Source organism: Pan troglodytes, chromosome 9 (genome assembly GCF_028858775.2).
Source record: "Pan troglodytes isolate AG18354 chromosome 9, NHGRI_mPanTro3-v2.0_pri, whole genome shotgun sequence".
Lineage (NCBI taxonomy): Eukaryota > Metazoa > Chordata > Mammalia > Primates > Hominidae > Pan > Pan troglodytes.
Window position 1 is genome coordinate 110,123,428 of NC_072407.2, and position 22,123 is coordinate 110,145,550.

General features: G+C 38.4%; 2 protein-coding genes across 22 annotated transcripts in view; one reads left to right on the forward strand and one right to left on the reverse strand.

The window, feature by feature from the left end:
• Window positions 1-9,854, forward strand: part of ACAT1 (acetyl-CoA acetyltransferase 1) — a 31,007-nt gene extending 21,153 nt beyond the window's left edge. For all 8 annotated transcript variants that reach the window (XM_054662673.2, XM_063783385.1, XM_508738.9 and 5 more), the window contains 7 exons: window positions 1,132-1,275; window positions 2,301-2,451; window positions 3,842-3,937; window positions 4,678-4,791; window positions 6,239-6,303; window positions 8,465-8,622; window positions 9,533-9,854. In XM_054662673.2, coding sequence (XP_054518648.1) covers window positions 1,132-1,275; window positions 2,301-2,451; window positions 3,842-3,937; window positions 4,678-4,791; window positions 6,239-6,303; window positions 8,465-8,622; window positions 9,533-9,653 — 849 coding nt within the window. In that variant the 3' untranslated portion in view covers window positions 9,654-9,854. The remainder of the gene's footprint in view (window positions 1-1,131; window positions 1,276-2,300; window positions 2,452-3,841; window positions 3,938-4,677; window positions 4,792-6,238; window positions 6,304-8,464; window positions 8,623-9,532) is intronic.
• A 7,675-nt stretch (window positions 9,855-17,529) lies between these two features.
• Window positions 17,530-22,123, reverse strand: part of NPAT (nuclear protein, coactivator of histone transcription) — a 67,477-nt gene continuing 62,883 nt past the window's right edge. For all 14 annotated transcript variants that reach the window (XM_508739.8, XM_009424110.5, XM_016921941.4 and 11 more), the window contains one exon: window positions 17,530-21,282. In XM_508739.8, the coding sequence (XP_508739.3) occupies window positions 21,205-21,282 (78 nt within the window). In that variant the 3' untranslated portion in view covers window positions 17,530-21,204. The remainder of the gene's footprint in view (window positions 21,283-22,123) is intronic.

Below are 22,123 nucleotides of genomic sequence, written 5' to 3' on the forward strand. Positions count from 1 at the left end.
CTCTACTAAAAATCTTATGTAAAAATTAGCTGGGTGTGATGGTACATGCCTGTAGTACCAGCTACTTGGGAGGCTGAGGTGGGAGGATCACTTGAGCCCAAAAGGCAGAGATTGCAGTGAGCTGAGATCATGCCACTGCACTCCAGCCCGGGCAACAGCGAGACCCTGTCTAAAAGAAAATTTAAGAATTTCAGAAGATGGTTTTACATGAAAGATTTCTGGTATTTTTTTTTTTAAGACAGAGTCTTGCTTTGTCACCCAGGCTGGAGTGCAGTGGCGCGATCTTGGCTCACTGCAAGCTCTGCCTCCCAGGTTCACGCCATTCTCTTGCCTCAGCCTCCCGAGTAGCTGGGACTACAGGCGTGTGCCACCAAACCCGGCTAATTTTTTGTATTTTCAGTAGAGATGGGGTTTCACTGTTAGCCAGGATGGTCTCGATTTCCTGACCTCGTGATCAGCCCGCTTTGGCCTCCCAGAGTGCTGGGATTACAGGGGTGAGCCACCGTGCCCAGCCAGACTTCTGGTATTCTTATTAATGTCTGGTTGTGAACTTCTTTTGAGACAGAGTCTTGCTCTGTCGCCCAGGCTGGAGTGCAGTGGCACGATCTCAGCTCACTGCAATCTTCGCCTCTACTTTTTTTTTTTTCTTTTGAGGAGTCTTGCTCTGCCCCCCAGGCTGAAGTGCAGTGGCACAATCTCAGCTCACAGCAACCTCCGCCTCCCAGGTTCAAGCAATCCTCCTGCCTTGGCCTCCCGAGTAGCTGGGATTACAAGTGTCCACCACCACACCCAGCTAATTTTTGTATTTTTAGTAGAGACGGGGTTTCACCATGTTGGCCAGGCGGATCCAGAACTCCTGACCTCAAGTGATCCACCTGCCTCAGCCTCCTAAAGTGCTGGGATTACAGGTGTGAGCCACTGCACCCAGCCAACTTATTTCTCATTATATTATTTAACACCATTTCTTTTCATCAGGGTGAAGTGGTAACGAGGGTACTTCCTATATTCACTGTGTAACAAATGTTTAATAAATGCATGTAGAATACTTGTTTGGTGGTAGCTGTATAAAGGGTGTCATGGGTTTGCAAAATATTTGAATTAACATTGGGTTTTCCTGGTGTTTCTGCGCAGGATGTGATGGTGGCAGGTGGGATGGAGAGCATGTCCAATGTTCCATATGTAATGAACAGAGGATCAACACCATATGGTGGGGTAAAGCTTGAAGATTTGATTGTAAAAGACGGGCTAACTGATGTCTACAATAAAATTCATATGGTAAATGTGATTTTTAGTGGATAAATGCTATCTAATGTCCAATACTGTTTGATTTTTCTTACTCTATGTACTTTACAAACTGAACTGAAAGATGGGCTCTATAAATGTTGATTTTAGCCATGTACTTTTGGAGAATATTTTTGTATGCCTATTGCATCGGCATGGCTCAGTCATTAAAGAAATTTTCCCACATTTAAATAGGGTAATTTCTGACGCTTAGCTGGCAACTGCTTGGCTAATTCAAGTATGTGAAGATAAGACATGAGTGGCCGGGTGCGGTGGCTCTGGCCTGTAATCCCAGCACTTTGGGAGGCCGAGGCAGGTGGATCACCTGGGGTCAGGAGTTTGAGACCAGCTTGGCCAATGTGGTGAGACCCTGTCTCTATTAAAAATACAAAAAAATTAGCCAGGCGTGGTGGTGGTGTCTGTAATCCCAGCTACTCAGGAGGCTGAGGCAGGAGAATTGCTTGAACCCGGGAGGTGGAGGTTGCATTGAGCCAAGATTGCACCACTGCACTCCAGCCTGGGTGACAAGAGTCAAACTCCGTCTCAAAAAAAGACATGAGTGAAAAGTGACCTGGTATAGAAAGAAACATATATGTGTGTGTGTATATATATGTATGTTATTATTATTTTTTTGAAATGGTGTCTCGCTCTGTTGCCCAGGCTGGAGTGCAGTGGCACAGTCTTAGCTCACTGCAGCCTCCGCCTCCTGGGCTCAAGCAATTCTCCTGCCTCAGGCTCCCGAGTAGCTGGGACTACAGGCACGTGCCCCCATGCGCGGCTAATTTTTAGTAGAGACGGGGTTTCACCATGTTGGCCAGGATGGTCTTGATCTCCTGACCTCATGATCTGCCTGCCTTGGCCCCCCAAAGTGCTGGGATTACAGGCATGAGCCACCACCTCCGGCCTAAGAAATATATTTTAAGAAACGTTAACTACTAAACACTATAAGTTAGGCAAAGTTAATAGATATTTTCTAAATTATGCAAAGTTAACTTTAAAATATTTCAACTTTTTATCAGGGCAGCTGTGCTGAGAATACAGCAAAGAAGCTGAATATTGCACGAAATGAACAGGACGCTTATGCTATTAATTCTTATACCAGAAGTAAAGCAGCATGGGAAGCTGGGAAATTTGGAAATGAAGTTATTCCTGTCACAGTTACAGTAAAAGGTAGAGATAATGTTCCAAAAAGGATGAATAGACTTTTCATGTTGCTGAATGTTTTATGCTTAAGTTTTAAATTAGGACATTATCTTGGTTCATTTCAATTGCTTATGGTTAATAAAAAGTGAAGAGTTGCCAGTTCAGAGAGAACATAAATCTACCCAACTTAATGTCAGATTTCAATGCATTTATAAGATCCCTGAGTATTACTTTAAATTTGAGAAATTTATTAGAACTTTTTCCTGTAAGTGACAGTCAATACGGTATTTTAAATTGAAAAGGGATTTACTAGAAGGTTACCGGGAGTGCCTCCAAGAACTGAAGGATGAACAGTAGCAACCATTCAGCTCTGGGAACTTCGGGGATTGGAACTGGGTGTTCACTACTACTAAGACATGCTCTCTTGGCTTCTCACACCTGCAGGCTTTTGTGCTTTATTCTCTCAGCCTTTCTAAAGTTGCTGCCTCTACCTCTAGGGTCACATATATAGGGTTCTCAAAAAGGAGAGACTTTCTCACCAGTTCCAGCAGAATAAATCCACAATGAAGACTCATTAACTTGCTTTAGGTTACAATTCTATTCCAGGAGTGATTACTGTGCTCTAGATGACAGAATACTAGAGCTTATCTAGTGTAGGTCAGATAGCTGCCTCTGGGGTCAGGAGAGTGCGGTCTGTGATCATAGAAGGGAGTTGAGGAAGAAAAGGGGATGTGGAGGTGTAGAAGATTTAAATTTTGTGGCTGGGTGCAGTGGCTCACACCTGTAATCCCAACACTTTGGGAGGCCGAGGTGGGAGGATTGCTTGAGCCCAGGAGTTTGAGACCAGCCTGGGCAACGAAGTGAGACTTGGCCTCCACACAAAAAAATTAAAAATTAGCTGGGTATAGCAGCACACGCCTGTAGTCCCAGCTACTAGGGAATCCAAGGCAGGAGGATCAATTGAGCCCAGGAGTCCGAGGCTGCAGTGAGCTAGGTTTGTAGCATTGCACTCTATTGGGAGACTGTGCAAGACCATTTCAAACAAACAAAATTAGCTGGCTGTGGTGGCTCACACCTGTAGTCCCAGCTACTTGGGAGGCTGAGGTGGGAGGATCACATGGGCCTGGAGAGGATGAGGTAAACTGTGATCATGCCAGCCTAAGCAAGAGAGGGAAACCCTGCCTCAAAAAAAAAAAAAAAAAAAAAAATTGTGAAGCTACTTTGTAAGTTTCTCTTTTTAAGATGGTAACATAATAGAGGTTATAGTTAACAGATTCTAGATGAGTGTTTACTTGGGATGGTTTAAGTGAAGCAGGGATACAAAGGGAGGCACAGACTACTAGGCATCTTGTACAACAGTTGCTTGCGGAATGACTACTTGTTTTGAGCGATTTTACTTAAAATATTTTTATTTTAGGTCAACCAGATGTAGTGGTGAAAGAAGATGAAGAATATAAACGTGTTGATTTTAGCAAAGTTCCAAAGCTGAAGACAGTTTTCCAGAAAGAAAATGGTTAGTGTTAAGAAATGAAGCATAAGAAAAAATTGAGCCAGTATACCATATCTAATTCTTAGAATTGCCTAAGGATTTTAAAAAAGTAATTCTAGAAAACATCTAGATGTTATTTAACATTTTCAGTATATCAGGCTCATGTAAAATTGTTTTGGTAGTTTATACCTTCAATATATAAATCCCAGGGAAGATATGTATAACATGACTATAGAATTCAGTTTTTCATATGTAGCAGTCTATGATAGGGTCTTCACTGGCATTGAAAAAAACAGATTTATTGATATAATTTATATACCATAATAACATTCTCCTATTTAAAGTGGTTTGGTAGTTTTTAACATTCATTTATATTTAACTCCAGGTGATTCTAGATAAGAATAAATATCTGATTTGAAAAATATGTAGTGAGTACCTGCTATATATTGAATAAGGAAAGTTAGACCCTGGAGACAAAAATATTAACTGGTCCCTGTCTTTCAAGAGTTGTAGACGAGCATTTATCCAGTGCCATCATGCATGTTTCTGATCTTTGAGAAAACTGTTTTATGTACACAAAAAGGCATTCTTACATTGTCTTGCAGTTAGCTGTGTACATGTTTCCTGAGGGCAGGAATTGTCTCCACCCATATTTGTAATTTCTTTAAACATTTAGCAGCCCAGGCAATAGGTATTTGTTAAATTGAACCAAATACATTTATTGTGAAGGAATGTTTTGACTTCAACCTCATTTTTGCTTTCAGGCACAGTAACAGCTGCCAATGCCAGTACACTGAATGATGGAGCAGCTGCTCTGGTTCTCATGACGGCAGATGCAGCAAAGAGGCTCAATGTTACACCACTGGCAAGAATAGTAGGTAAGGCCAGGCGAGGTGGCTCACACCTGTAATCCCAGCACTTTCGGAGGTTGAGGTGGGAGGATTGCTTGAGCCCCGGAGTTCGAAATCAGCCTGGGCAATATAGTGAGACTTCGTCTCTACAAAAAGTTAAAAAATTAGCTGAGCATGGTGGCATGTGCCTGTACTACCATCTACTCGGGAAGCTGAGGTGGGAGGATGCCTTGAGCCCAGGAGTTTGAGGTTGCAGTGAACTGAGATTGTACCACTGCACTCCAGCCTGGGTGACAGAGCGAGACCCTGTCTTAAAAAAAAATAAGGTTTCTAAACATCTATAAGCTCTTCATGAAATTGAGTTTACTTGTTAGATAAAGCCAACTCCAATATTAAGTATTACTATCTATAGGTTGTACTTGTGGCAGAATTTAATTGATACATATTTCAATTGAGATAGAAGCTCCTTTAATATTTTCATTATACTTTATATAAGATTAAGCTTTAAGGGCTGGGCACAGTGGTTCACGCCTGTAACCCCAGCATTTTGGGAGGATAAGGCAGGATTGCTTGAGGCCTGGAGTTTGAGACCAGCCTGGGCAACACAGTGAGACCCCACCTCTGAAAGAAAAAAATTAGCCAGGTGTGGTAGCATGCCTGTAGTCCCAGTTACGTAGGAGGCTAAGGCTGACGATCATTTGAGCCCAAGATGTCAAAGCTGCAGCACCACTGCACTCCAGCCTAGGCAACAGAGCAAGATCTTGTCTCTTTTTCTTTTTTTTTTTTTTAAATTAAGCTTTAAAAAACTTCCTGTCCTGTATGATAAATAGCAGAAAATAAAGTACATGCATTTTCCTACAGAGGCAGCTATGTAGGAAAAAAAGAATATGGGATTAGGAGTCCAGAAATACAAAATTTACATGTGTGGTGTTTTAGTATTTATTAACTCTGTGGCCTTGGGCAAGTTCTCAATGTCCTTAAGCCGATTTTTAGCTGCAGAAATCTGTCTTGCCTTCTTCCTAAGGACTTAACAGATGCTATTTTGTTACTTTATAAAAAGCCTTATAACTTCATTTTTTTTCTTAGCTTAGATCATGGTTTCTTAACCTCAGCACTATTGACTTTTGCACTAAGTAATTCTTTGTTGTAGGGACTGTTCTATGCATTTTAAATGTTTAGCAGAATCCTTAGTCTTTACCCAGTGGCATCTGAACTATTCTGACAACCAAAAACATCTCTAGGTGGTGCCAATGTTCCTAGAGGCAAATACCCCCAAACTCCCTCCCAATGAAAATCAGTGTCTTAGATTACTGGAGTAATTTTATAAAGTGTAGAATCCTAGAAAAGGAAGACATATATTTACATATATTAAAGGGGTTAGGAAATGTGCATTTAATGAGCTAAACTTGGCTTGTGCATATTCTATACAGTAAAAAAAAAAAGATTTTAACACCCGCCCCCTTTTTTTAAACAGCATTTGCTGACGCTGCTGTAGAACCTATTGATTTTCCAATTGCTCCTGTATATGCTGCATCTATGGTGAGAACAAAGTGAGGGACAATACTCCATTATGCTAGCTTCTGGTTTGCTTATACCAAGGTTGCAGTTTTTAAGATTTTAAATGTTATCTGCCAAAGCAGAGAGATAGCTTGGTTTCACATCTTCCCATGTCTTCTCCTGAAAAGAGTAAGAGCAACAAGGATAACAAACAAACAAACAAAAAAAATAAAGAACAGCTCACAAACTACATCTTCAGTAGAACAGGTAAAACTACACATCTGAATTACTTGTAAGTATCATACAGAACTCACAAACCTGGTGTGGTAACCACAAAGGGGAGGGAATGCTGCTTGATGGTTCCAGATCTAGAATGGAAAGCAACTAGTCACTCCCCAGGAGAGGACTCCATTCTGAAAGGGAACAGCTGGCAGCAGGTCTTCAGAGTAAATAGTAAAACTAGAGACAGAAAACCTACATATTCCAAATTGTCAGTAAGGGCTATCCAAGTCTCAGTGGGAAATTGCTAAGCAGTCACAGGAAAAGAAAGTTTTAGGGGTTCAGGGTTCTTAGAAATCTTAAGTAAATATTTCCTTTTCAGAGGGCCTCACCCTGACAGTAAACTTCTGTAAGCACCCAGATTAAAAAAATTGCAGAATTTTAGTAAAATCAGATTCTCCCCACTGCCCCCAACCCCCGCAATGAAAAAAAACTGCAGAATCAGGAAACAAGAATAGAGAAGATCAGAAACAAGGGGCCAGTGGAGTGATGATCTGCTCAGAGCTAGCAGATCTCAGAAAATAAAAGGAACACGCAGCTTCTGAAAGTGAGTAACATCACGTTGGAAAGCAAGGGTAATAAACGATTCTGGATTCTGAAGGTAGAATAACTTCTGAGAGCTACAGACACAGCTATATATGGGTACCATATTTTGTTTTGTGTTGTTGGAACAGTGGAAGCTGTTTGAGCTGTATAGGCTAGAAAGCTACCCTTAGTCCACTAGTAGAAGAGAGGAAGATGGAGGAAGAGTTCCATGTTAATTTTATTATCGCTCACAACAATCAAATTTCTTCTGTAAAGAAAAAGGGCACTCACTAGTAATGTTTTAGGGCACTCACTAGTAATGTTTTAAAAAGTATTAGCATAGGGATAATCACTGGCACAAATACACCTTCCTGCATAGCTGAGGAACTACCAAAACAAAACAGATCATATAGTGTAAGATTTTAAATAAATGACTTACAATGAAACTGCAACAGATGTAAATATCTGTGGCCCAGATAACCCTACAGTAACATTTATAAAGCAGAAACTGCAGGGGATGCATTAATATCACTAATATTAGAAACTAATATACCTCTTTCATTAACAGTCAAGAACATAGAAATGGCTGGGTGTAGTGGCACTCGCCTGTAATCCCAGTGCTTTGGGAGGCCGAGGCAGGCAGATCGCTTGAGCCTGGGAGGTCAAGGCTGCAGTGGGCCATGACTGTGCCATTCCACTTCAGCCTGGGTGACAGAGCAAGACCCTGTCTCAAAACAAATCAACAACAAAAAAGAATACAGAACCAAGCAACACACAATCAGTAAAACAGAGCTTAAGAATATATAAAGCATTATGTGCCCCTAAATAGAAAATGTACCTTTTCAAATATCTGTGGAAAGAAAATCAAATTTTCTGTCCCCTATGTCAAAACAGACATAATGCAAACAAAATTCTTTGATATAATGGAATAGGATGAGCAACTAAAAATCTCAAAATGGGCCGGGTGCGGTGGCTCACGCCTGTAATCCCAGCACTTCGGGAGGCTGAAGTGAGCAGATCACCTGAGGTCAGGAGTTTGAGACCAGCCTGGCCAAACATGGTGAAACCCTGTCTCTACTAAAAATACAAAAAAATTAGCTGGGCATGGTAGTGGGCATCTGTAATCCCAGCTACTCAGGAGGCTGAGACAGGAGAACTGCTTGAACCTGGGAGGCAGAGGTTATAGTGAGCCAAGATGGCGCCATTGCACTCCAGCCTGGGAGACAGAGCAAGACTGTTGGAAAAAAAAAAAAATCTGAAAATAGAGATCCTTCCATCTGAAACCAAGAACTTCCACATTTAAATAACTTATGTCAAACTGTAGTATTTCAAGGAAATGATGACAGTAAGTTGTGATTGCTAATTATTTGAACATCATCTGTCTTTTAAAAAATTTAAGGTTCTTAAAGATGTGGGATTGAAAAAAGAAGATATTGCAATGTGGGAAGTAAATGAAGCCTTTAGTCTGGTTGTACTAGCAAACATTAAAATGTTGGAGATTGATCCCCAAAAAGTGAATATCAATGGAGGAGCTGTTTCTCTGGGACATCCAATTGGGTAGGTAAAAATAATAACTATATCTAGGTTAAGAGCTGCCTTTGTGTTTCTAGCTAAACTTAAAACTGCTTCATAATTCCTATTGCTCTTAAGTTTTCCTTCCTACCCATCTTTCATAAGGCAAAAACCATTTCTGATAGATGGTATCCAATACTGAACAGAGACCTGTCACATCTGTTATTTGAAACCTAATAATGTTTTATGCTGAAGAAGAAAAAGTGTACATTTAGACTTTTTACCCCCTTTTTCTCCTTCCTATTTATTTCATTAGCTTTAGGGTACTGTGGGTTTTGGTTACATGGATGAATTTATAGTGGTGGGGGCTGATTTCAGTGCACCTGTCAGTCACCCAATATGTAGTTTATCCCACATCCCTCTTCCATTATACTCTACTCTTCTATCCATTATACTGTTCTGTACTTTTAAAAGATCTATGACCTGGCCAGGCACGGTGGCTCACGCCTGTAATCCTAGCACTTTGGGAGGCTGAGGTGAACAGATCACGAGGTCAAGAGATCGAGGCCATCCTGGCCAACATGGCGAAACCCTGTCTCTACTAAAAATACGAAAATTAGCTGGGTGTGGTGGTGCACGCCTGTAGTCCCAGCTACTTGGGAGGCTGAGGCAGGAGAATCGCTTGAACCCAGGAGGTGGATGTTGCAGTGAGCTGAGATTCCGCCATTGCACTCCAGCCTGGCGACAGAGCGAGACTCCATCTCAAAAAAAGATCTAAGATCTGTGACCCTTCCTGAAACAAGTCCTCCAAGTTTTAGTTTTAGAATAGTAGTAGTTAATTCAGCAAGTAGTAGTGGCTAGTAAGGTTTTCAAGAAGTTAAATTGGAATAGAAACATTTTGGTTAGTCATAAATTCTGTACTTCATTAAAGAAGTAAATGCTTTCTTAATTTTAGGATGTCTGGAGCCAGGATTGTTGGTCATTTGACTCATGCCTTGAAGCAAGGAGAATACGGTCTTGCCAGTATTTGCAATGGAGGAGGAGGTGCTTCTGCCATGCTAATTCAGAAGCTGTAGACAACCTCTGCTATTTAAGGAGACAACCCTATGTGACCAGAAGGCCTGCTGTAATCAGTGTGACTACTGTGGGTCAGCTTATATTCAGATAAGCTGTTTCATTTTTTATTATTTTCTATGTTAACTTTTAAAAATCAAAATGATGAAATCCCAAAACATTTTGAAATTAAAAATAAATTTCTTCTGCTTTTTTCTTGGTAACCTTGAAAAGTTTGATACATTTTTGCATTCTGAGTCTATACTTATCGAAATATAGTAGAAATACCAATGTGTAATATTAGTGACTTACATAAGTAGCTAGAAGTTTCCATTTGTGAGAACACATTTATATTTTTGAGGATTGTTAAAGGTCAAGTGAATGCTCTCTATAGGTAATTTACATTTAGTAAATTACAGTAAATTAAATTACTTCTCTTTACAGTAAGAGTTGGCTATTCTGGACAAACTAGCAGTGCTTCATATAATCACTCAAATCACAGTGTGTGCAGCAGTACTAGAAACAAGACAGAAGCCCATGTCCTCAGGTGTCCTCAGGGTCTAGAGTTGGGGCAATTTCTTATAACCTCAACATTCAGGGTTGGGGGAGGTCAAGCAGAAAACCCTGGAGTTTGGGCTCTGAATTACTATAGCAGCATAGAGAGTGGGAAGGGAGGTAGAAACTGATATGCTGAATGGATATATAAAAAAGGGAACAGATCACCACTTCCAATACACAATGCCTGTTCTTAAGCAGGACAGACTGTAGCAGAAGTATCTCGCATTGCATTTTATCTGGGAAAAAATTAATTAATTAAAACGCTACAGGCAGGGGCTATGCACACTACCCTCAACTGCAGCTCTGAAGAGGGAAAACTCCCCCTCAGGAAGAGGAGGGGGCAGTAAAGGTCATTGTGTACACATTATCTGTTGGCAAATAATGTATTGTAGATCTTTTGAAGGAGCAAAATGACAATATATGGGAGAAACAGATTAGATTGCTCTTCAGATTCAGAGGAAGAGTAGAGTATTTTCAAAAACATCTGTAATCATCACCAGCTTTGGAGGCTTGTTATGTGCTTTATATGTGTAAACTCATTTAATTGTCACAAAAACTCCTAAGAGTGGGTACCATTATTATCCCTCCTTTATAAATAAGGAAATTGAGGCATAGAGTAGCTAAATAAATTCCAAGGGCAAAAAGTTGGCTAGGATTCAACTCCAAGTTAGTTAGTCAAGCTCCAGAGCCCACGTTCTTAACTTCCTATGCTTTAGTTAAATGCCTTTCAATAATTATCTGCCCCGACTTACAAAAACTTATAACTGAACCAGGAGCTGGATAAGATAGAGGAGAAAAGGAAACCCAAAACATGAGAATACTTCATTGAAGATAAGCAGAAACTAACATTGCATCCAAAGGTCATTGATCTGGAAAACATCTGAGAAGCGCTCTGACAATTCTGGGAAAAAATGGAAAAGAGAGAAGAAACAGAGAATCAAGTAAGTAGGCTTTTTTGTTTGTTTTAAAGAGATAAGGTATTGCTCTGTCGCCTAGGCTGGAGTGCAGTGGCATGACCATAGCTCACTGTAACCTTGAACTCCTGGGTTCTCAAGTGATCTGCCTCCCTCAGCCTCCTGAGTAGTTAGGACTATAGGCACATGCTACCATGCACAGCTTAAATGGTGTTTCCTAAAAAAAAAAGATACTCTGAAGCAATAATTTAATATAACAGAAAACATAAAGATAATAGAAAAACTCAGATTTTTAAGTCCTAAGGGGGAAGATTTTAAAGAGCATTTTTTTTTTTTTCTTTTTTGAGACAGAGTTTTGCTTCGTAGCTCAGGCTGGAATGCAGTGGCACGATCTTGGCTCACTGCAACCTCCGCTCCCTGGGTTCAAGCGATTCTCGTGCCTCAGCCTCCTGAGTATACAGGCATGCGCCACCAAACCTAGCTAATTTTTTTTATTTTCAGTAGAGAAAAGAGTTTTGCCATGTAGGCCTGGGTGGTCTCGAACTCCTGACTTCAGGTGATCCTTCTGCCTCGGCCTCCCGAAGTGCTGGGATTATAGGCATGAGCCACCACGCCCGGCCCTAAAGAGCATATTTTATTGGCAAAATTAATTAGCAGAAAATCATACTAAGACATTCTGGAGAAAATGTATTAAATTCCTCTAACATCTAGTTAGAAAAATAGGTAGCCATAGTTCTTATTTCTATTACATTCAATCCAAGAAAACAAGTGACAGAACATCTGTTTTTAATGAAACAAAATAAGATACTAAAAGGTGTGTCTCAAACACAGAAGAGTTTAGAAAATAAAGTATTCTGATGTTTCCTCCAAAAATGACAAAAGTTTAGGCAAGCCCATGGAATGAAGAATTAAGAATTCAGTTAGGTGAAAGTTTCTAATTTTTTAAATGACTGCTTAAGGACTGGCTGGGGAAGAAGGAAAGGTAGTGGTTGAAGGAAATAAAAATGTTTTACCTCAAATTATATTTATTTGACATATTTTGAGATGGCTATCAGAGGGCCAGCAAACAGAAGTGGTGCTGCAAAGCTGTCTTTTTTGAAAGAAATCTGCGTCTATGGAGAATCTCCATTAATGCAGCCAGGACTTCCCTTGTCTGGAATCTAGAAAAGGTAAATGAGAGCCTGTCTGACACCTTTAAAGGTCTTAAACATTTAACATCCATTCTCTCAGAAAGCTTCTAACAAGACCACCTTTCCTAGCCAGGTCTCCTTTCCCCACCCGTAAACTGTGTTGCCACTAAAACCTGATTTACCAAAATAACATGTTTTTGGCCATGCTGGGAGCTCACATTACTTCTGTAACCTGAAGGTGGTATAAAGTTCCTACACCTGGCCAGACACAGGGGCTCATGTCTGTAATCCTGGCACTTTTGAGAGGCCCAGATGGGCAGCTCACCTGAGGTAAGAAGTTCGACAGCAGTCTGGCCAACATGGTGAAACCCTGTCTCTACTATAAATACAAAAATTAGCCGGTCGTGGTGGCGCATGCCTGTAGTCCCCGCAACTCAGGAGGCTGAGGTGGAAGAATCGCTTCAACCCAGGAGGCAGAGGTTGCAGTGAGCCAAGATCACACCATTGCACTCCAGCCTGGGCAACAGAGTGAGACTCTGTCTCAAAAAAAAAAAAAAAAAAAAAAAAAAGTTTCTACACCCCACTGGGGGCGGGGTCAGGTCTTTGTCTGAAGGCCCCCATGTATACAACATTAAATAAATGTATATTCCTTTTCTCCAATTAATCTGCCTTTTGCAAACAGCTTTATTTTCCAGCAAACCTTCAGAGGGCCAAGGGGAACTTCAAGGTTACAGTGAAATGATCCTGCCACTGTACTGGGGGACAGAGGGAGACCTTGTCTCTTAAACAAAGAAAAGAAATACCATTTACTTTCTGGTTCTCTATTTTTTCTCTTCCTTTCCATTTTTTCCCCAGAATTTTCAGAGCACTTTTCAAATGTTTTCCAGATCACCAACCTTTGGATGCACTACTTACCTTCAGTGAAGTATTCTAAAATATGTTGAGTTTCCTTTTTTCCTTGTATTTTCCTTTTTTTTCTTGTATTTTACACCTACCTCCTGGTTTCCCTTCGCCTTTACATGGTGAAATATTGGTAACATGTTATCTTTATCTGCTAAATAAAGGTAAACGCCAGTAGGACAAGTTCTGAGACTGCCCTCACGGGACTTACAAGAATTGCATGCTGGGTCCTGGACAGAAATACAGTTATAACTAGGCACTAAACAGGCTGCACCTTGGCCCACTTCCTAAACCCTCGGGGAGAGATTTGAAGTTTCCTCCAGTCTCCTCATGCGGTGGCCCTGCAATTAAACATCTTTCTTTGCTGCAGCCCAGGGTCTTACATACTGACTTGTCATGCACAATGGGCAATGGACCTATTATGGTTACAGTTCCATATCTTAAGTTACTATAAGACAAAAGCTTTAAAATCCAATTATAAAGTAAAAAGAGGCTGGGCGAGGTGGCTCACGCCTGTAATCCCAGCATTTTTGGAGGCCGAGGCGGGTGGATCATCTGAGGTCAGGAGTTCGAAGACCAGCTTGGCCAACATGGAGAAAACCCGTCTCTACTAAAAGTACAAAATTAGCCGGGCGTGGTGGTGCATACCTGTAATCCCAGCTACGTGGGAGGCTGAGGCAGGAGAATCGTTTGGGCCAGGGAGGTAGAGGTTGTGGTGAGCTGAGATCATGCCACTGCACTCCAGCCTGGGCAACAAGAGCGAAACTCTGTCTCAAAAAAAAAAAAAAAAGTAAAAAGGGCTGCATGTATCATAAATTATGAGAAGGCAGAAACTGTTAAAATGGGGAAAGAACTACTTTTTATGATGGTCTACTTTGTACTTTTTTTTTTTTTGGCAGAAAAAAAGCCAAAGCTATGACCAAGATAATAATGTTTCATGGATTAAACAAACACTTGTGAAAAAAGTATTAAAGCAAAGACAGGATTCAAACAGTATAAGACTAAATACGTATCAAACTTTACCTTTCTAAACAATACCTATTTCTTTTTTAACTTTTTTTTTGAGATAGGGTCTTGCTCTGTTGCCCAGGTTGTAGTGCAGTGGCATGGTCTCATCTCACTGCAGCCTTGACTTCCTGGGCTCAAGTGATACACCCACCTCAGCCTCCCTGGTAGCTAGGACCACAGGTGCATACTACCATGCCTGGCTAATTTTTGGTAGAGATGGGGGTTTCATCATGTTGCCCAGGTTGGTCTCGAACTCCTGGGCTCAAGTGATCTGCCTGCCTTGGCCTCCCAAAGTGCTGGGATTACAGGTGTGAGCCACCATGCCCAGCCAACAATACCTATTTCTAAGCCCCCGTGCAACATTTATAAAACCTGCAACTTATCCTGACCACAATAATAAAAATTTTAGGCAAAAAAGAGCCTGGTATCATTTATTGTAAATAGTTATGTATGAATATTAAAGTACTTACCCAAATTTTGCTGAAAGTTGAAATCAGAAGCAAATTCACAGCCTTAAATGCTTACATGGTTTAAGAAGGGGAAAAAAAATCAGATAACTGTTTATTAATTTAAGTTAAATAAACATGCAAAAAGGACCCTGAGAAAGTAGGAAGCACAAAGAATAGGCTCCTATACAACTGTTGAATCTAAGAAGTGTTTTTGACAGAAAAAAATTAATTGCATCTTAGAGAACAAAAGCCAAAATTTAAAAAAATGTGATATTTGACTCAGAAAAAAAAGGTCAAAGCCTGAATAGATAATCAGCCAGGAAGAAATTTAGGAGAAAAAAAAATGGAAAACTGCTTAAGCAAAAGGCTCCAGGCCTAGATAATTTAGTAGTGATTTAGTCTCAAGGAACAGTTATTTCCCATTCTAAGTAAACTGTTGCAGAAAAAAGAAATAAAAAACAGCATCAGCTATAATAGCAACTAGTTCTTAAAGTGCTTATTATGTTCCAGGCATTAATCTAAGTGCTTTTACATATATTGTACAATTTAAACTTCACACTTTAGCACTGGTACTATTTATTATCCCCAATATTCAAATAAACTAGAAAAAGAAGGAAAGGTTTAAAATTCATTTTAAAAACTGGCATAAGTTTGAAACCAATCTCATTAAAAGTAAACTTTTCACTGGGTGTGTTGGTGTGCACTTGTAGTCCCAGCTACTCATGAAGTTGAGGCAGGAGGATCCTTTGAGCCCAGTAGTTCAAGGCTATAGTGGGCTATGACTGTGCCCATGAACAGCCACTGCACTCTAGCCTGGGCAATATAGCAAGACCTTGTCTCAAAAACAAAAACCAAAAACATTTAAATAAAATATTCACAAAGCAAATTTACTTAAAATAATCACTAATATAAAAAGAAATTCATGAGTTCAATGAAAATATTTTAATTGATGCTTAAACGTGGCAATTAAGTTGAACAGGTACTTCTAATGGAAAATCGTAAAACTCTACAAACAAAAGCAAACATTATACTTAATAAAAGCAAACATTATACCTAACATTGCCATTAAAATGGGGAACAAGACAATGAAGCAGACTTTGATCATTATTAGTTGCACTGGAAGTGCTAATATCAGTGTAGTAAAAATAAATAAAATTGGAAAATAATTATTTACAGATAATACTTCGCAAATTAAAAAGTAGCACTGGTAAATCCATTAGTACTAACAGACTTCACTCAGTATAGAAAATAAATAGCAACTAAAATATAAAAGATTTTGGGACTGGCACAGTGGCTCACGCCTGTAATCCCAGCACCTCGGGAGGCTGAGGTGGGTGAATCACCTGAGGTCAGGAGTTCAAGACCAGCCTGGACAATATGGTGAAACCCTGTCTCTACTAAAAATACAAAAATTAACTGGGTGTGGTGGCACACAACTGTAATCCCAGCTACTCAGGAGGCTCAGGAAGGAGAATTGCTTGAACCTGGGAGGCGGAGGTTACAGTCACCAGAGATCACACCAATGCCCTCTGGCCTGGGCGATAGAGTGAGACTATCTCAAAAAAAAAAAAAAAAAAAAGATTTCCAACATTAATTAAGACAGTGTGTTATTAGCACATCTTAAAGAAAGCAGACCAATGGAACAGCATAGAGTCCAGAAACAAACCTACACATTTACCAGCTTATGAGAAAAGTAACTGTGCAATGTAGTTGGGAAAGGATAATCTTTGGTAATAAATAGTGTGGGTTAATTGTATATCAATGTGGAAAATCAATTCCAGATAGATGGTCAAATCAAAATGAAATAGGTTGAACCATAAAGCTTTCAGAAGAATAACAAGGGAGAATACTCAGACACCTAACATCCATCCGAAAAAGGACCTGTATCCAGAATACAGAAAGAACACGTAAAAATCAGTAAGAAAAAGGCAGATACCCAATACTAAAATGGGCAAAAACCTTGGACTGTCCACAAAAGATAACCCAAATAGTATTTGAAAAGGTGTTCAACTTCATTAAAAAAAAAAAAAAAAAAACCCAAAAAACCAACACCAAATTAAAACCAAAACATATACCAATACACACCACTAAAATGGCTAAATGAAAATATCTAACATCAGAAATAACACAGTGTATCAAGAACTTATTATACTGTTGAGTGTAGCATAAGTTGTTACAATCATTCTGGAAAATGAAAAAATCTGAATGTCTGAATATATGCAACTGTGTTCCAGCAACCCTATTCCTAAGTATTTATCCAACTGAGAAGTGTAATGCATTCACAAAAAAATGTGCAAGAATGTTCACAGCACAGTCTGTTCACAATAAGCAACTTTTACCATCTATAAAATGGATTAACTGTAATATAATACAATGAATATATACACAGCATTGAGCATGACTGAGCTGAATTATACAAAACGAGTGTTTCTCACAGATTATATACTCCATGTATCCACTGATATCGTTAAGGAAAACAAAGCTAAATCTCTGGTGCCAGAAGTCACAATAATGACTACTCTAGGGTACTGGTAATGTTCAAAGTGATTATGTGGATGTATTTACTTAAAGAAAATTCACTGAATGGCATGAATTTATAGTGGCACACTTTTCTCTTTATGTGTCTCCATAAAAATTTTATATTAATAAAGCAAGACCATCCCTACATAACAGCAATAACCAGTTAAAACTACGAAATGAAGAGCTTTCTAAAAATAGTAACAAACAAAAACATCCAGTTTAGCAAGAAATTTCTGATAGGGATAACTATAACACTTTGATACATACCATATGATCGTTACCCTTTGCTTCTTTATGAATTAGCTTATGACATTAATGTAGTTCAAATATTCCAGTAGAAATTTAACCTGAAATAATTCAAGTGATTCTAAAGTTCACCAGGAAGCATAAAAGGGTGAATACTTGAAAAAACAAAAACAGTTAACAGTGGACACAAAAGTTATAATGATTTAATCAGTGGCACAGAATAGACAATACACATACCATATAGTGTGTATATATGTGTGTACATTTAATACAAGTCCAAAATCTTTGATCATACACCTTTGGGGTTAGCTGGGGTTCATAAATCAGAATATTTTGGATTTCTAAAAAATAACTCAAATGTATGCACCATATGCCCCCCAGTTGAGTCTGGAACAGCAGACTAATCAACATTACTATAAATGAGATAAAGACTGTTAAGTAGCCTCGTGTCATTTCAGGTCAGGTTTGCCACAGAATGAGTTCTGATATTAAATCTAGGGGAAAAAAATTGGTTGCCGGAACCTTTTGGGTTTTAGAATTGTGAATAAGAGATTGTTAATCAGTGTGGGATAAGACAGACATCTTAAATAAATGAGCAGGGGAAAGGAAAGCTTATCTGAACAAACTGTGCAGTGGTTAAATTGTCAAGTGAACAAACTGTCAAGCAGTTAAATATTTAGGGAAAAAATGTACATTGATCCTTTTTTCGTATCAGGTACCAAAACAAGTAACAAATGGATTAGGAGCTAACTCCTAATTTTATCAAATCAGGAAACACAAACCTAGAAACAGGTGATGATATAGGTGAATATGCCTCTGGAAATGGATAAGCATATGCTATGCAAAAAAATGACAATTTGCTGGTAGAAATGTAAATTGATGCAAGTTTAATAGCAGCATATGGCAAAATGTACTGAGATCCTTAAAAAAAGGTATACTAACTTCTTGATTTGGTAATTCTACTCTCTAAAATTTCTAAGGAAATAGTTAACATAAACAAATGTTTATAAAAATGCTCACTGCTGTTTTTGTTTGTAATAGCTAAAAAAAGGAAAAAGCTTTATATTATTGGAAGTAAAAGCAGCAGCTGGATGAGGTGGCTCACATGCCTGTAATCCCAACACCTGGGAGGCCGAGGCAGGAGGACTGCTTGAGTCCAAGAGTTTGAGATCATCCTGGGCAACATAGTGAGACCCCATCTCTCTGAAAGACAAAAACAAAAACAAAAAACAAAAAACAAAAAAACAAAAAAAACCCAAAAAACTGGGTGCGATGGGATATGTCTGTGGTCCCAGCTACTCGGGAGGCTGAGGTAAGAGGATCACTTGAGCCTGGGAGATCGAGGCTGCAGTGGGCCATGATTGTGTCACTGTACTTCAGCCTGCAACAGAGTGAGACCCTCCCTCAAAAAAAAAAACAAACAAAAAGCATTAGGAAGCTATATGTACCATGAGTTCAACAATGTAGATACAACTTTACGAAAAAAAGACAAAAGTATGACAAAATGATAACATTTATAAAAAGAAAAAAGTACACAATGAGTCCATTGCTTAAAGGAAGCAGCAAAATAACTAATAATAAAGTCAAAACTTATGTAATTTCAGAAAGCTGGGCCTGAGCCTAAAAGATGATGACCAGAGAAAGGATGAATGCAGAATATATAGTAATATGCTTTTGAAATTACTCCTAATAGTCATGACATGTAGCCTTTGCATGAATGCTGATGGATGCTTTTCTTATGCGCAATTTCAACACACTATAGTTCTAATATATCCAGGGCTAAATCTGTAACAAGATTTTACTTAACAACACTTCTCAGATTTGGCATACACTGACTGCATTAACCTCTAAGTAATATCCAAACAACAGACTGGATCCTCATATGTAATTATAAAAACAGCCATGGATTGTTGTAGTATACATCAACCCTGAAATGCAGTCACTGGGCATTTAAGTATTCAAATAGGTTACCAGGTACAATAGTATAATTAAGTTCAGGACCTGTGGACTTTTAAGGTAAAATGGGGATATGATTTTGCCCTTGAACATAAAAGCTCCAAGTACAAGTTATCTTTCAACTTTACTTAGCAGTTCCTGGTTAGTTAACTATGAATCTTGAAGAAAGTAAACTTATTTTATTTGTATATGAATTTTCAGTGCTTAGTACATACAAGTATGAATTGAATAAGAAAACTGTGATTTTCAGCATTGTACAAACTCCCAAAAAGTAAGAACTGACTTGCAAAGGAATTTAATCAGTTTCTAAACAAGACTGCCAATGTAAAGTAATTCAAACTTTTGAAGTTAATGAAAATATTTATTCAAACCTAACTGTAGTACAGTCTCAAGCTGAGTTAAATAAACATTAACTATATGATATTTAGTTCCTTAGGAAAAGACCACTGCCACACCATACAAATTTCTTACATCACAAGTTTTTGCAGTAAGGTTCAGCAATTAAGAAGACATGATTTCTACACTGAGAAATGTTGTGTTAAAGTTGGATGGATTTATTTTTTTAAAGGCCCAGTACAAAAAAATGGTTGAGGAAAGTGACTCTTCAACAAAATATACACCTGTAGAAAAAAATCCCTAATATACTGATATTTAATTGAACAGAAAGTACTAAAGAGAACATACTTTAATATCTAGGCACAATTGGTCAGGTACTAATTATAATTTCTGTTCTCATTTAAAAGTTTAAACCAATTCTTCAACTTGACTGATGTGTGTGAGTCTAATACAGAGAAGGCACCTCTCTCATCTCTCACTCTCCTTAAGGACCTTTTGAGAGAAACTCTTTGTAACACTTTAAGGGACACAGACAATGCACTATATCTAAGTATAGATATAGTTATTTAACATACCCATTGTAGGAGAAACTAAAATATAAAACTATGATTTCTCTTTTTACATCTTATGATGGACACAACACCAGAAGATAATCCTCCACATAAACTCTCACATAGAACACAAGATTTAAATTATATGTGCATTGGTCACTACAATGTAAAGAGTTCTATGAAATTAGTGCAATTCTTTAAATCCCCAGCATTTAGGGGAAAAGTACATACCGAGAAATCTCTACTACAAACCAAAATTTTATGGCTCAATAGTCTAACCACTTAAAGTTCTGTAAAAAATCTTAAGTTATAAATGAAAGATCAGAACATTCAATAAATGGTTTACAAAATTCTCTCTTTAAAACAAACAGAACAGAGTGATCAGAGTAGGTAAAGTGTGAAATTCCAGAAATATAATACTTACAGCAATTATAAGAAAGGGGTAGTATTCACTCTAGGAAAAAAACTCATCAAACTGTTGATTTCTAATTAGATATTTTGCTATCAGTTGAGGTGGTTATTATTTTGTAGTACTTAGTGATTGTGTATTTAAATGTCTTATTGAATAGTTACTGAAGGTAATTTATAAGAATAAGCATCATTTTCCTCCAAAACAAGTGAGAAACTATTCCAGATGAGTAAGTCTCAGAATTAGGGATCATAAGAAGTCAAAAAACACAGTGTAAGAACATTAGGTTGATTTAACCTCTATTTCAACAAGATTTACACAGTATTTACAATATGGAATTGTCAAAGCTATACAGTTTTGCAGATTGGCTTTACTTACATTTCTGCAAACGTTTTTCCCAAAATAAAAATATACCAAGTAAGTCTATTTACAAACTAGGAAGCTGTTTCAGAAACAGCATGATTTAGATATAAAGTGAAGTTTCAGTACAATGAAAGTGCAGGTCATGCTTTCAGATTCTGTCAATATCCCATTCCCTACACTCAGTTTAAGGGATATGAGTTTTTAACACCTACTGTTCTTATGTGTCCAGAATGTTTACTCATCATAATGCAATGATAACAAAAATTTGTCTACATCCATTCCTGCTGGAAATGAACTGGGAAGCTTCTTTTTCTGTTGAAAAAGAGAAAGAAAAAATAAACTCAAAACAAGGCCCAAATGCTTTCTTAGTAAGTCACCTAAAACAGTATATTGGGTTCTTTCACATACTACTAAAATTGTCAAACTTTTTTAGTCTATTAGAATTTTACTTTTATAGAGAAGTAGAGACAAGTTTTATAAACCCAAAGTTAATTAAATATACTTCAATGGCACCTGAATGTTAGTTTATGGCAAAAGACATGATACAAATCCAGAGTGTCTGAATGTTGAATGAGACAAGATAGAACATGCTTTCTATGTTAGGTGGTTATTACTGCTTAGAAAGCTTTACTAACAGATGTTTAGGGTTACAGGTACTTATCAGTTCCAAAACTTAATATACACTAGATACTTTATGTATACTACATTTAGACTTCACAACCTAAGATACCTGGTAATATCATGTCAAGTGATGAGGCTGAGACTCAGAGAGCCTACAGACTTAACCATGATCACAGGACCAATAAGCAGTAGATGCAGGATGCCCAGACTTGTAGGGCAACAAAGCCTAAATTATTTCCCTGATACCATACTTCCTCTATGATATTTTAAGCACTTTCTTTCTATTCAATCCACTTACTAAATAGCTAACCAAATCGAAAATAAATGGATTTCATTTATCAATGCTATCCCTGCACTGCCTTCCTAGAGACAACCATGCTTAAATAAAAAACATAAGGCCAGGCGCAGTGGCTCATGCCTGTAATCCCAGCACTTTGGGAGGCCAAGGCGCGCAGATCACTTGAGCTCAGGACTTCAAGACCAGCCTGGGCAACATGGCAAAAGACTGTCTCTATAAAAAAAAAAAAAACAG